This window comes from Rissa tridactyla, chromosome Z (genome assembly GCF_028500815.1).
Source record: "Rissa tridactyla isolate bRisTri1 chromosome Z, bRisTri1.patW.cur.20221130, whole genome shotgun sequence".
NCBI classification, from domain to species: domain Eukaryota; kingdom Metazoa; phylum Chordata; class Aves; order Charadriiformes; family Laridae; genus Rissa; species Rissa tridactyla.
The window spans coordinates 73385044-73397272 of NC_071497.1; the positions used below are offsets into that span (position 1 = coordinate 73385044).

Here is a 12229-nt window from a genome sequence, read left to right on the forward strand (position 1 = left end):
ACAGCTACTGAAGTGAAGATAAAACATTTCAGAGGCTCATCTGGTTCTGTGCTAGAGATCATATAGATATATGGTAATTCTCTAAAGCTTATAATGCCTATGTAATAATGAACATCCAGTTGAACAAACATTGGAGACAACATAGTAGTATATAGTACCCAATCATTACACTGCCTCTAAAAGACTAGGTGTGATTTAATCTAACATCTCTTTCACATTAGGTTCAAATGGGGATATGAACAGAAATGTGAAAAAAAGAATTTTCCTGTATTTTTTTATATTAGGGAACATGGTTAGTTAATTAGTAACCACCAAAACTTACTACAAATTTTGACTTATGGTACTTCTGGGATTATGGAAACTATAAACAACACAAATTGTACTTCATTCATTCTCATGGTTCAAAATAAGAGTAGCTTAAAAAGAATTCTGAAACTTAAGAACTTAATTTTCCATCCATTAAGACCCGCAAATAAAGAATACCAGATATAAAAATATGCATATATGAGAGATTACAGTTCATTGTTGGAAGGGAATGGAGATGAATGTCGCAGAAGAACCTACACTGAGTAAACAGAACTGAACTATGTGACAATGACAGGAAGTTTTTTATATATATATATATATGGGTTTTATATGCATATATATATATTTATATAATATATATATAGTGTATACACACACACATTCCTTTTACCTTTATCTTGCACTTCTTTTGAAAATCGCTCCCTTTCAATAGCTGATTCACGTTCTATCCGCTCAATTTCAGCCAATGCATCCAATTCTACTTCATCATATGACGTTATAGTTCCTTGTTGCGAAACCTGTTGCTGTGTCTGTACCACAGGAGTTTGAGGTTGTTTTGCAGCAACTGAAGTGTTCTGTTGTAAAACAGGCACTTGTTGTGCCTGAAGGAAAGCTGTCTGTTCGTGCTGCGGCAAACACTGAGCAGCGTTTAGTGGGCGGTTAACATCCTGTGGAGTAACGGGTGTTTTAGAAGTCTGTCCTGGGTACTGCACATTAAAAGGAATATCACCCTCTGACACACTGCTGTTTTCCAAACCAGAAAGCATATCATCCTGCTGGTCCATATCCGAAGATCTTACACGAGAGAGTCTTAATGTAAGCTTAGTGGAGTCCTTGGAAGGAGAACTAATGATATCATACATTGCAGCTTTTTCAGTCTGGTCTTTTTCATCCTTGCCTAACTTCATTTTCTTTTGTTTCTTTTGCTTTCTTTCTGGAGAATCTAACAATATGTCTGGGGGAACATCTCTAGGTGATGAATAAGGTGGAGGCTGAGATTGTTGGATTAAAGGTTGTCTTGATCCTAGAATAATAATTCAGAAAAACTGAACAGTTATGTTGTTTCATGTTTATATAAAAACACACTAAATATAACCTACATTATTTTAATGTGTATTTCTACACATATCTGTGTTCACAAAAGGTCTACATAAGATTGGTAGGAAGCACATCATTCCTAGATCGAGATGCAATTGAGATAGTTGCAGTGTATTTCCTAGGAATTTCAGCAGTCCACTGCAGGTAGAGAAGTGATCATTTCAGAGAAGATGGAACAAAAAAACCCACCACCAAAAAAGAATAAATAAAAATAGTACCTCCAGCTTCAGAATATCAACTATTAGAAAATGGTCAATGAAAGCAAGCTGACTACAGAAAAAGGAAAGATCAAAAAGATTCTTAACAAGGTCCAGTGATGAAGACTTAATGATCAGTTTATAGGTGTTAGCCATTTCAGTCACGCGTTTTTAATTAAAATAAAAATAAAAACATACACATCCTCCTTAACTTTGATTTTGACAGTTCATTTTCAACTTTCTTTTTTTTTTTTTTTTTTAAGTTTTATTTTAGGTAAACTCATTCCAACCTCCCCCACTCATTACTATCTAGAAAACACTAACTGTCTTAAGACATTTTTCTACCATTCCCTGCCTTATCTCCCCCACTTTTTTTTTTAAACATACGGATTTTTACTTAAACATGCACTCATTCCAGGGTTTGAATGTATCCAGAGAAATTTTTTTAAGAGGACATTTTTAATTAAAAACATTCTCCAATTAATCACATTTAAGTTTTTTTGTTCCTCAAATTAAACCAGCTCCCCATAACTGTCAGCCCAGAGAAAAGCTTTGAAGAACACAGAAGCTTTTCAACTTGTCCCAGTTATAATTTTAGCTACAATTTTTGCCTTAAAAAGGAATACTGGTGTGGAGGAAAAAAAAAAAAGAAACGCCCATTGGCTGGAACAATAGGGCCAGCCTCCTCCTCTTAAAGCAAACGTTTATCAGATTCCATTGATCCATTGGGCAATACTGATCTTCAGAAAGCAGTGACTGAGATCATTATTAGTCATTCTGGTTCAGGTCATCATAGGTCAGTACTTCTAACAACAATCAAAACCTAATTGGAATACAGGTGCCCATGTGCTTCATTCAAGAAACACCACTACATGAGAAAACGGCTTTATTCTGCAGCTTAAATTTCTACCAGATATTTTAAGAAATATTAAGAATCATTAAGCAATGTACTGACATGTAGATGACAAAAAGAATGGATACTTCTAGAACTGCTTGAATTCACATAAAAGTTGTGTCTTTACTGATGACTTCTTTGCACAGTCTGCTGTACTTATTCTCTCTCCCTAGTACATTCTATGAGAAGTCCTATAACTTCTGTATGTAGAGAGCAGGGTGTGAAATGGGTTTATCTTACCCCTTCTTGACCATCAGCAACAACTCTGTATTCTGCCAATAACATCCACAATGTTGGGAAGCCCTGTTTTGACTCATCCAGGTTCTCAAGATCTTTCTACTACTCCACTTCCCCTCCTCAAATTAGACACCACACTCAATGACCAGTTCTGAAGTCCTGGCTACACCCTATGAAGATCTACCACTTGCCTTTCACCACAGATTCCTATTCTTGTGATGCTTCCCTCCACCAATTACAGTCTCTCTTGGTAATTTACAAGACTGTCTTAATGTAGTGTATAGCAGAAGTCGTTAGCTACCGATTTCTTTTATGGTAGTGACTACCACTCAAGAAATACAAGCTGCATTTTTATTTCTACAAATATTAGAGGCAGCTCAAAACTTTTCACAGAGATTTTACTGACATCTTACTCTTGAATTATCTCTTAAATGAATCCTGAAGTTGCAACAATGGAACATTTACTGTTTTTCAGAGTTACACTTCAAACAGAGGACACAGATTTGATTTTCCATTGTCCTAAACTTTTAAATAAATATGAAAAGATTGTTCTGATTTGGTATTAATTTGGTATTTGTCATGCTGAAAAATAACACTACAGCAACAGATAGGGTGGTTCTTTTTATCTTGGGGTAGACTTGAGGAGGTCAGAAGGATTTCAGTGCATTTCATTGAACATAATTAGAATCCAGTAAATGAAGAAATGTAAGCAAAGTTTTCCCTCTCCTAGGCAGCACTACGAATAGGTATTTGAAAGTATCTTCCTCCTGAAGGAAATTCCTTGATAGCAAGGCCTATAAGCCACGTTTTAAGAGTGAGAAGTCTATTGGCAACAAGGAGGCTTAGAATGTACGATGCCTATGTTTTGAGGTGAGAAGAAATTGAAAAAGTTTCACTCTGCCACAGACATTAGCAGTCTAAACAGGTATCACACATTGAACAAGTACATATTCTGTTGGATGCTTGGACTTCAGGCAACACATCACCTGTTACACAGAGAGTGTTGTGCCTCTTACTGTGAAAGTCAGTCTGAAATATTTCCTATGTGAAAAGCTTGAGCCATGATATGTCTGAGAACAAAGCTCTTACAAGACTTGTTGATAACAGAAGAAATGCTTTTGTGGAAAGAATACACAGTCAGATGGGTATGATCTGCTTGCTGAACCATCTGAGATTCCAAGGTTGAGAAGGTCTGTTCTACAAAATGCTGTCAATGTAGTAAAACATGAGATGATGTTCAGAAACAATCTTTGTGAATGAACCAAACTTCAGAATGTTCTTTTAGAACAGAGAAATATGTAGGCAGCTTTTGAGTCTAAATCTAGGTCTGTGTGGTAATTCAGGAGAAAAAAAATATGACTTTCTGTAGTTCCTCTTCCATAGTATCAGTAAAAGAATTTTGTGCAATCTCTTTTTATATGGCAGGAATATGTAAAATTTGTGAGAGGAAAAGAGATTCTCCACTGATTTGGGAAGGTCATAGTATCATTACTGAACAGAGAATATTGATGGTCAGCCAGACAACACCAAATGTAGCTGAGAAGCAGGTAACACCAATAGGAAATATGGCCTTTACAGAGAACAAATACACCCATCGACAACACCCCCATCGTCTTTCAGTAACAGTCATTCTGATCATCTGTGATAATCCTGGCACTGGTTCTCTGTATTAATTAGTTTTCCTACTAATTCCTAGGGGTAGATGGCACTAAGTATGGAAGAAGTTTCATCATCTGCTGTAGCGATTTGTAAACACCTTTTTTCTGTGACTCAACTGTTTTCTTATTAAATCCTTTGTAATGCAAGCAACTATAAAACGCATTGCATTGACAGTGACTTAGCCTTCTTAAAAATATAAAATTTTGAAACAACTTCTTGTCTGCTTTCCCCTGGAATGGCTTCACTTGCTCATTGTGCATCAGTAACTTGGGTAGCAAACAAATAAGCATCTGTCCAGGAGACTGCAGACAACACTGACATCTCCATTTTACAGTTTTTGTCTGTACACGTCCTAGTCAAACCACAGTACTCAAATCTTATTTAAGTATTCATGATACTTTCTCTGATCACCTCTGAGCTTCTTCAGAGAAAAGGCCACTTGCCTTTCAGAGCTGATGCACCAAAGTCACACCACTGATCACATTCTTTGTTATAATCCACAGGGTTAAAAAAACAACTATTAAGGTTACCAGGAACTTAGGATTCAGATAGTTTACACAATTTTAAAGAATTATCAGCTCTTCACTTGCATAACAACAACTTCCAAAGTGTCACTCAAAGGGTCATTCCTTCAATTCCCTTGCAAGTAAAGGTTCCCAGATGTTGACAGAAAGTCTTTCACCCATTCTACATCCTCTTTTGCCAGAAGTATCGTTCCCTATGCATGAAATCTGTAAACAACTGCTAGTGAACAAATGAAGAATAATGTCTACTACTTTGTTCATACACATTTGAGAGAAACTTCAGGAACATTCAAGACCTGCGCCTTTTTAAATCCATAGCAAAGTGATCCTCAAGACTCCAGAAACATTATTTAAGTGGGTACCAAATTGTTGTACAAACCTGGACAGAGCACTCCAGACTTTTTATTGGAAAAGTCTTTGGAAAGAGAGGCTTTAAGGAATGAGTATGTGCTACATGTGGATTATTAGACTTCACATATGAGTAATTATACTGTAAATAAGTTCCTACAGGCAGAAGCTGGAGAAGGAGAAAAGAACCAGAGCATTCATATTGCATTCATACTGATGTTCATCTGTTGGAAATGCTAAGAACCTGGCAATAACAGAACATGAGGAACACACTACTGCCAGAAGATTCTAAGAGACTGCAGTGACAATGTGTAAATGGAAGCACCTCATTTTTTTAATTTTATGTACCACTTTCACATAAATGGAATGTTTGCATGAAAAAGATATAAGACAAATTCACCCCGGAACTCCCGCTAAACCAATCTCAGCATTAGTAATAATCATCTTGATTTGTGCCTTCAGCAGACTCAAAAAGGGAAAAACAGACCCTTCAAAAGGATGGTCAAGGAATGCCCAGAGTATTATACATAGTCTGTATGATTTGAGTACATACTATGCAAACAATTTCTCTGTAAGGATTGAGATAATAATAAAAAGGTAGTATTCCAAAGTGAACTTGTTAAGAATAAGTATAATCAAATCAAAATAATTTTATCCTGTGAAGAAGTAGGTCTTGTGGATTAAAGAGAACTGAGTGCCATATTTGGACTTCAGCATGGCTTTCTGTATAAAACTCACATAATATTCCTCTGGAAATCTTCCCCAGTTTTGTACTAGATATAAAGAAATTATTACTTGTTTTGATAAACAGGCAATGTTGACATTCATTTTCAAAGAGCATAATTCAATTTAAAATTCAAACTTAACGGGATAGCATATGAGACAGACAAAGAAGAACATATATTTGGGAGGTTTTTAGGGACAGGTTGTATTCGCTTTCCACATACTCTTTCAATAGTTTTCAGGGAACAGTCCCACCACTTTCTCCAGAGCTTCAAATGCCTCATGAAAAACTCAGCTTTGGCTGTTCCAGCTTAGAACTGCTATGTTCAGAAGCATCCTTGCATAAAAAAATTAAGATTTGAAGAAAGAAATAAGAATGAATGTTTATTTTGACCCTGTCAGAAGAAATCTTTGAATAAGTTTCTTCCATCTTTCTTTTGAAGGAGAGAACGTGAGATGATAATTTTTTTTAACAAGCACCTTTAAGAGCACTGAAGTCTGTACTACAGATTTGAGAAGATTCCTAATTCTTCTTGCCACCCACTATACATTCAGAGACCAAGTGTAGAGGAATCTCTCTGGAGAAGTCCTATAAATCCCTAAGAAAATAAATGTAATCTTCCCAAATTATTCAGAAAATAAATAAATACCCATTAACAATTTCTGGATGGAAAGAATTTATTTCTGAAAAAGAGTGCAAAATTATATAGTTTCATAAGGGTTGTTGCTAGTCCTCACAGATGTTTTCCCAGGAGTTTAGGAAACTGTATGGGAACTGGACTGTAAATGATATGAACTCTTCTCTTTGGAAGCAATGGACTAAAAACATTGCGAAAGGCATTCCTTTATACAGATCTTTAGAAGTTATCTTAAGAGAAAAAAAAAAAAATCTTTTCTGACGTTCCAGAGCAGTGGAAAAGCAGAACAAACGGATAAAAGATTTTGATGAGTAATCGATCTTGGGTAATGGAACCCACAAAATATTTTATGAGATCAACAAAACTCCATGTTAACTCTTCATAGATTAATTCATATAAATGAATTTTTTAAGAAAGTGGATGTGGTAACAGATGACAGCATGAAAGCAGAGCCATTATTCTGTTTGCATAGCTAAAAATATAAAATTTACATTAAAAGGAAGGATAAAGACCTGGATACAACTTCAGCTGCTCTAGTACCTTTACTAGAGCAGAAATGAAGCAAAGATTTCTGTAACAGAGAAATTTTACTCCACTGAGTAAGTGAATAACCAACCAAAACAACAAATATAACTCTGCCATCTCTCAAGCATCTGCCTGAGTTGCCAACAAAACTTCTTCCTCATTCGGATTCGATCAGACAGTTACATTCAGTCTTAAAGTAATTCAAGACTGTGAAATCACATTCTCCAAGCCTTCAGAAGTCCTTGCTACTTCCACGTCAAAAGTACAGAAACGCAGTCTGGACCCATACCTTTGGTAATTGCCTCAAGCTTCTATGTAATATAAGAAAGCTTAGATAGTGTAACATCCTTCCTGAGATCTTTCTCTGGACTAATGATGTCTAGTGACATTTTCTTTGTCCTCCCAAACAATTAAGTGCTTTGCTTATTTTCTTTATCAAAGTTTGCAACCTATCAACCAAACTTTCAAGGGTTAATGACAGTGGCAACAAAAAGCTCAGCATAGATACTTCCTGTTTGTTCATCACTGGGAAACTTATCAGTACAACTTTCACTTCAAATCATAGGCAAAAAACTCACTGTTAGGGATGCTGTGATCTAAATAACACTGTAATTATCCACACCTCTTCCATGCATTTTTAAAATATGAGATTAGAGGAAGGAAATGTCTCGCAAGATTCTTGCATCATCAAGAACTGGCAAAATGGTAGCACCATTAGTAACAGTATTTCAGTTGTGTACTTCATTGATGGGAAAAGTAAAACTAACATACAGGTAGAATAAACCAAAAAGCTCCTCTTGCATTTTTTCAGCCCCTCTAATGCTCAAACATTACAATATCTACTGTACAATCAGACTGTTTTCAGAAACAATCTGAAAAGGTATCCCTTCAAAATGGGGTTCTGAGACAGCCAATTGAAACAGCAACAACTTTAACCAAAAAATAATTCAAATGTTCTTCTGGGTGAGTGGTAAACATGTATCTGAGTGGAAGCAGCTTAGATTCACAAAGTTGTTAAACCGATAAACTCAAAAGAGAAAACCAACCACATTTAGTTTTCACCATTTACACAATTCTTACAAGTCCTTCAGCACAAGACCTCCTGAAATACTGATGCTGCTGGCATGCTATACACATACACAGAGATCACTTAGCAGGCACAGGATCATAGGATAATTCAGTTAAGAAGGAACCTCAGGAGGTTTTTAGTCCATGCAGGACTTAATGCAGGGCTTTACCCAGCCTGATCTTGAAAACCTCAAAGGACAGAAAATGCACATATTCTCTGGGCACCCTTTTCCAATACTCAACTGATAGTGAAAAAGTTTTTCCTTGGACCTAGTTAGAACCTCCCTTAAACAGACTTCCAATTTGAGTCCATTGTATATCATTCTTCCTCCACAACACTGAAAAGCCTGACTCAAGTCTTTCTGATAATCTCCTCATGGGTACAGGAAGGCTGTTCTAAGGTCTACCCCCAACAAAGACATCTCTTCTCCAGGCTGAACAAGGCCAATACCGCTGCCTTCTCTGGAATCTCCCTATCTCCTGTTCTCCCTCTCCACCTAATCTGACCATCCAGAAAGACTTTGTTACTATTGCCCTATAAACATACAAGCAGTGAAAAAGTAAATTAGCAAGAATATGCCCAAACCCCTACCTTGCTAAGTCTCATGTATCTCAGTCATTGCTTCTTAGGGATAGTATTAAAAATAGCAGAATGCATTCCAGATTTTAGCATAAAGAATTATTTTGAGCAGTTTTTTTTCTCTTCCCTCTCAACTGATTGACAGTTCACCCTATTCCTTCTCCACAGCTAAGGTTTTCAGGCTTCATTTATGCTATATGTACTGCATAGTACTTGAACTTGAACTACATTTAATTTCATGTTCTTAAAATTTCATGATTGCAATTAAGATAAGTGTTGCACGTCAAAACACTTTTGAGCTGGTTAAGAGTTCAATACTCGTAAGGCTGCCTTTAAACCATTTCTTATGTAGAGCAACTAAAACCATTCTTATGAAGAATTTAATGCTCATATTGGAAAGGATTTTAAATCCTTCTGTCCTCCATGAATTTGAGCTTTGTTTTGAAGGATGATTAGTCAATTTTTGGACCTTCAGAAATTTCTTCTGGATCAGGGCTCAAAATAATTTTGTATCTAAAACATAAATGACATAACCTTTAGCACTATTTGTATACAGAAGTCAGGAGGAGTAACCCAATACCTCTTTAAACCCTCTGTTCTTTAAAACTTGGGAAAATACATTGAGATATATATGACTGCTAGACTACCTTTAAGGGTTCCATCACTTCCAGCCGGAGAGCAGACTGACTGTGGTGACCTCAAGGAAAAAGATGCAGCATTCCTTATTGAAGGATCACCATCCTAAAGTGACAATGATAAAAAATTAACATTAGGAACATGAACACTTGATAAAATAAAGACTAAAATTAGTACATATACTGATAAAATGGATTGGACAAAAAGCATGCAAGAAATATTAGAAAAATATTTATTTACAAAAAAATCTTTGCAATTTAGATGGCTATTAGACTACTATATAGGCAATATTGCAAAACGCAATCAGCCCTAAGAAGAAACTATAACCAGTACATGCACACAAAAATAAACCTATGTACATGTCTTACAGCTAAATAAGCACTTTTGGTTTACTCCAAGGTTACATTTAGAACAGTTTTTGTTACAATCGCTCATAGTAAAGAGCTGAAAAGCAGATATATGACCTCTCTACAATACCAATTGAAAGAAACAGAGAATAAAATGTAGATTTTTAAAACAAACTCACCCTTTTTTTCACTTAAACTACCCTTAAAACTCATTGAGAATGCCATCTTACTTTTACAGTCAAATAAATTAAGACTTTGTATTTATATCCTCCAGCATACGCACATCAGGACTGAATAAAATCTATAGCATTCCCATTGCAGCAGCCAAGATAGTCTCGTGTAAAACACAACTGGAGTGAGTTTAGCTTGTTATTTGCCTCTCTCAACAGTTAGATAGGAAACAACTCAATAGTGATATGAAGCACTTCGCAATACGGAAAATGAGTTCTACTGTCTTCTCTGTTTTACACAGAACAACTTGTTTCAATGGAATTCATAATTTGACAAAGTTCTTCATAATATAAGACTAATTACAGTGTAATGATGTCCATGCTCTATAAGAAATTAAATGTGTCCTTTTTACCCCCACACTATCTTAAAATTATATATGAAAACCATATTTATTCAAATTTCCATTTAATAAATTAATAAATATTCAAATTTCCATTTAATGTTCTACATGGGGGTTTTATTGCTTTCATGGAGCCCTCTGCTGGTCACAACTATATCCATTCACTCAACGCGCTAACTAGATTTAAACTTCTATAGAACAGTATTTCCCATTTTTAACAGTTTTATTTATACAACATGTACAGGAATGTTTTGGGAAAGAACAAACTAACAACCCCTATACCTATGAAGAGACAATTTCTACAATTATAAAGAAATTGCAAAAAGTGTGTTCTTTTAAAGAGTAAAGTCATATAAAGGAAGTCTCCGAAGAAGTTCTAAGGTTATTTACTCTGTTTCCTAACTAAATCGTTATTTCAGTAGCTAATATTCTAACGTGGCTCCTACTGAGGTATCTGAATACACACAGTTCTTTTAAATAACTTTTTTTTTTTTCCAAACCTGAATTATCTGTCTGATAAATACCTTTCGTCCTTTTGACCAACTTCAACCCAATTAATAGTATGTTAGAAGACTCAACTGTAATTATAGATGAAAAAAATCAGCTGTTAGTAAGTTAGACAGCTAAATTGGCATTTCAAAGAGATAGAAGCCTGAACAGATGAGTAAGTATGTGCTCCCTCTGTCAATGGCCAAACAGCCGATTTCCACATGCACAGCTGTAGACAGTGTACTTGTTACACCTTGTGAAGACGTGGCTGACACTGCTCAGGGAAAGGAAAGAGTTTGAAATTTGCAGACTGAAGGTGCTTACAAGTCAAGGAATATAAATCCATAAGAAACCAGATTTCATCAATTTCACCATCCACGGGCACTTAGAAAACATTTCTACTACCCTTTTTTTTGCCCTTTCCCACAGCACAATGCATCTAAAACTCAGGCTGTGCTGTTAATTACACTTACTTTTGCAATAGTGCTTGTGCAAAGAAATCTAATATTCAGATTCAACACTAAAAAGAACTGTATCTTAAACTTATATGACGTTATTGTAAGTCAGATTGAATTAATTTCCTGATGAGTTACTCATTTACCTACTACACTGAAATTACGGAGCTGATTTTTTTCAAACCTGACTTATCTTTGACTTGTAATGAATCTTAAAAAAATCCCCAAAATAGAAGAAAAAAAAGTTTAGTAACTTTTTAGCATATAAGTTTTATTAGGACAGGAGAGGTCCTCTACTCATGAATGCCAAGGACATAGGCAAAGGTGACTTTTATTAAATCAACTAAACAGACTAACTAGGTAGATGACCTTTCGGGTACACATGCCATTCCCACCACAACCGACAAACTTCCAGAAGTGCTCATTTAGTTTCCTAGTTCAGACCTTAATCAAATGCTGATATGTGAGCACAAACTTACACTCTAGAAATACTCTCAAGTTTTCCAAAAAATCGCCCTTAGGTAGACTGTATGTGTAGTGAGCTTTCAAGGGTATACGTGCTGATTTTGTAGAATCATATATTGCAAATACACTATACCCTGTAACTATTCACATTTTTTACAGCAATAAAATCCTAAAACTAAGAAATAATAATCCTTATTCATAACTATCTTTGACAAAGGTCACACTGCTTCTGAAAAGGCTGAAACATTACAATTAAGCTTATTATTCCTATATAGACACAAAACTTCAAATTCTTCAAACTGTTTTCTGCATGACAGCTTCTAAAATCAGCTTCTAAAGGTATAATTACAAATAAAATAAATGTAACACATATGCTCCATTAAAAAATGCACAAAGGGATAAAAATTCAAATTTACAACATTTGCTGCTTTACATTTATTATTTCTCCAATTAAACCAACCAATGACG

General features: G+C 35.4%; 1 protein-coding gene across 7 annotated transcripts in view; it reads right to left on the reverse strand.

The window, feature by feature from the left end:
• Positions 1-12229, reverse strand: part of NIPBL (NIPBL cohesin loading factor) — a 157010-nt gene that overhangs the window by 71891 nt on the left and 72890 nt on the right. For 5 of the 7 annotated variants that reach the window (XM_054185780.1, XM_054185786.1, XM_054185781.1 and 2 more), the window contains exons 8-9: positions 9446-9539; positions 698-1330 (exon numbers count right to left, since the gene is read on the reverse strand). In XM_054185780.1, coding sequence (XP_054041755.1) covers positions 698-1330; positions 9446-9539 — 727 coding nt within the window. The remainder of the gene's footprint in view (positions 1-697; positions 1331-9445; positions 9540-12229) is intronic. The other 2 variants (XM_054185784.1, XM_054185787.1) reach the window with 1 other exon arrangement.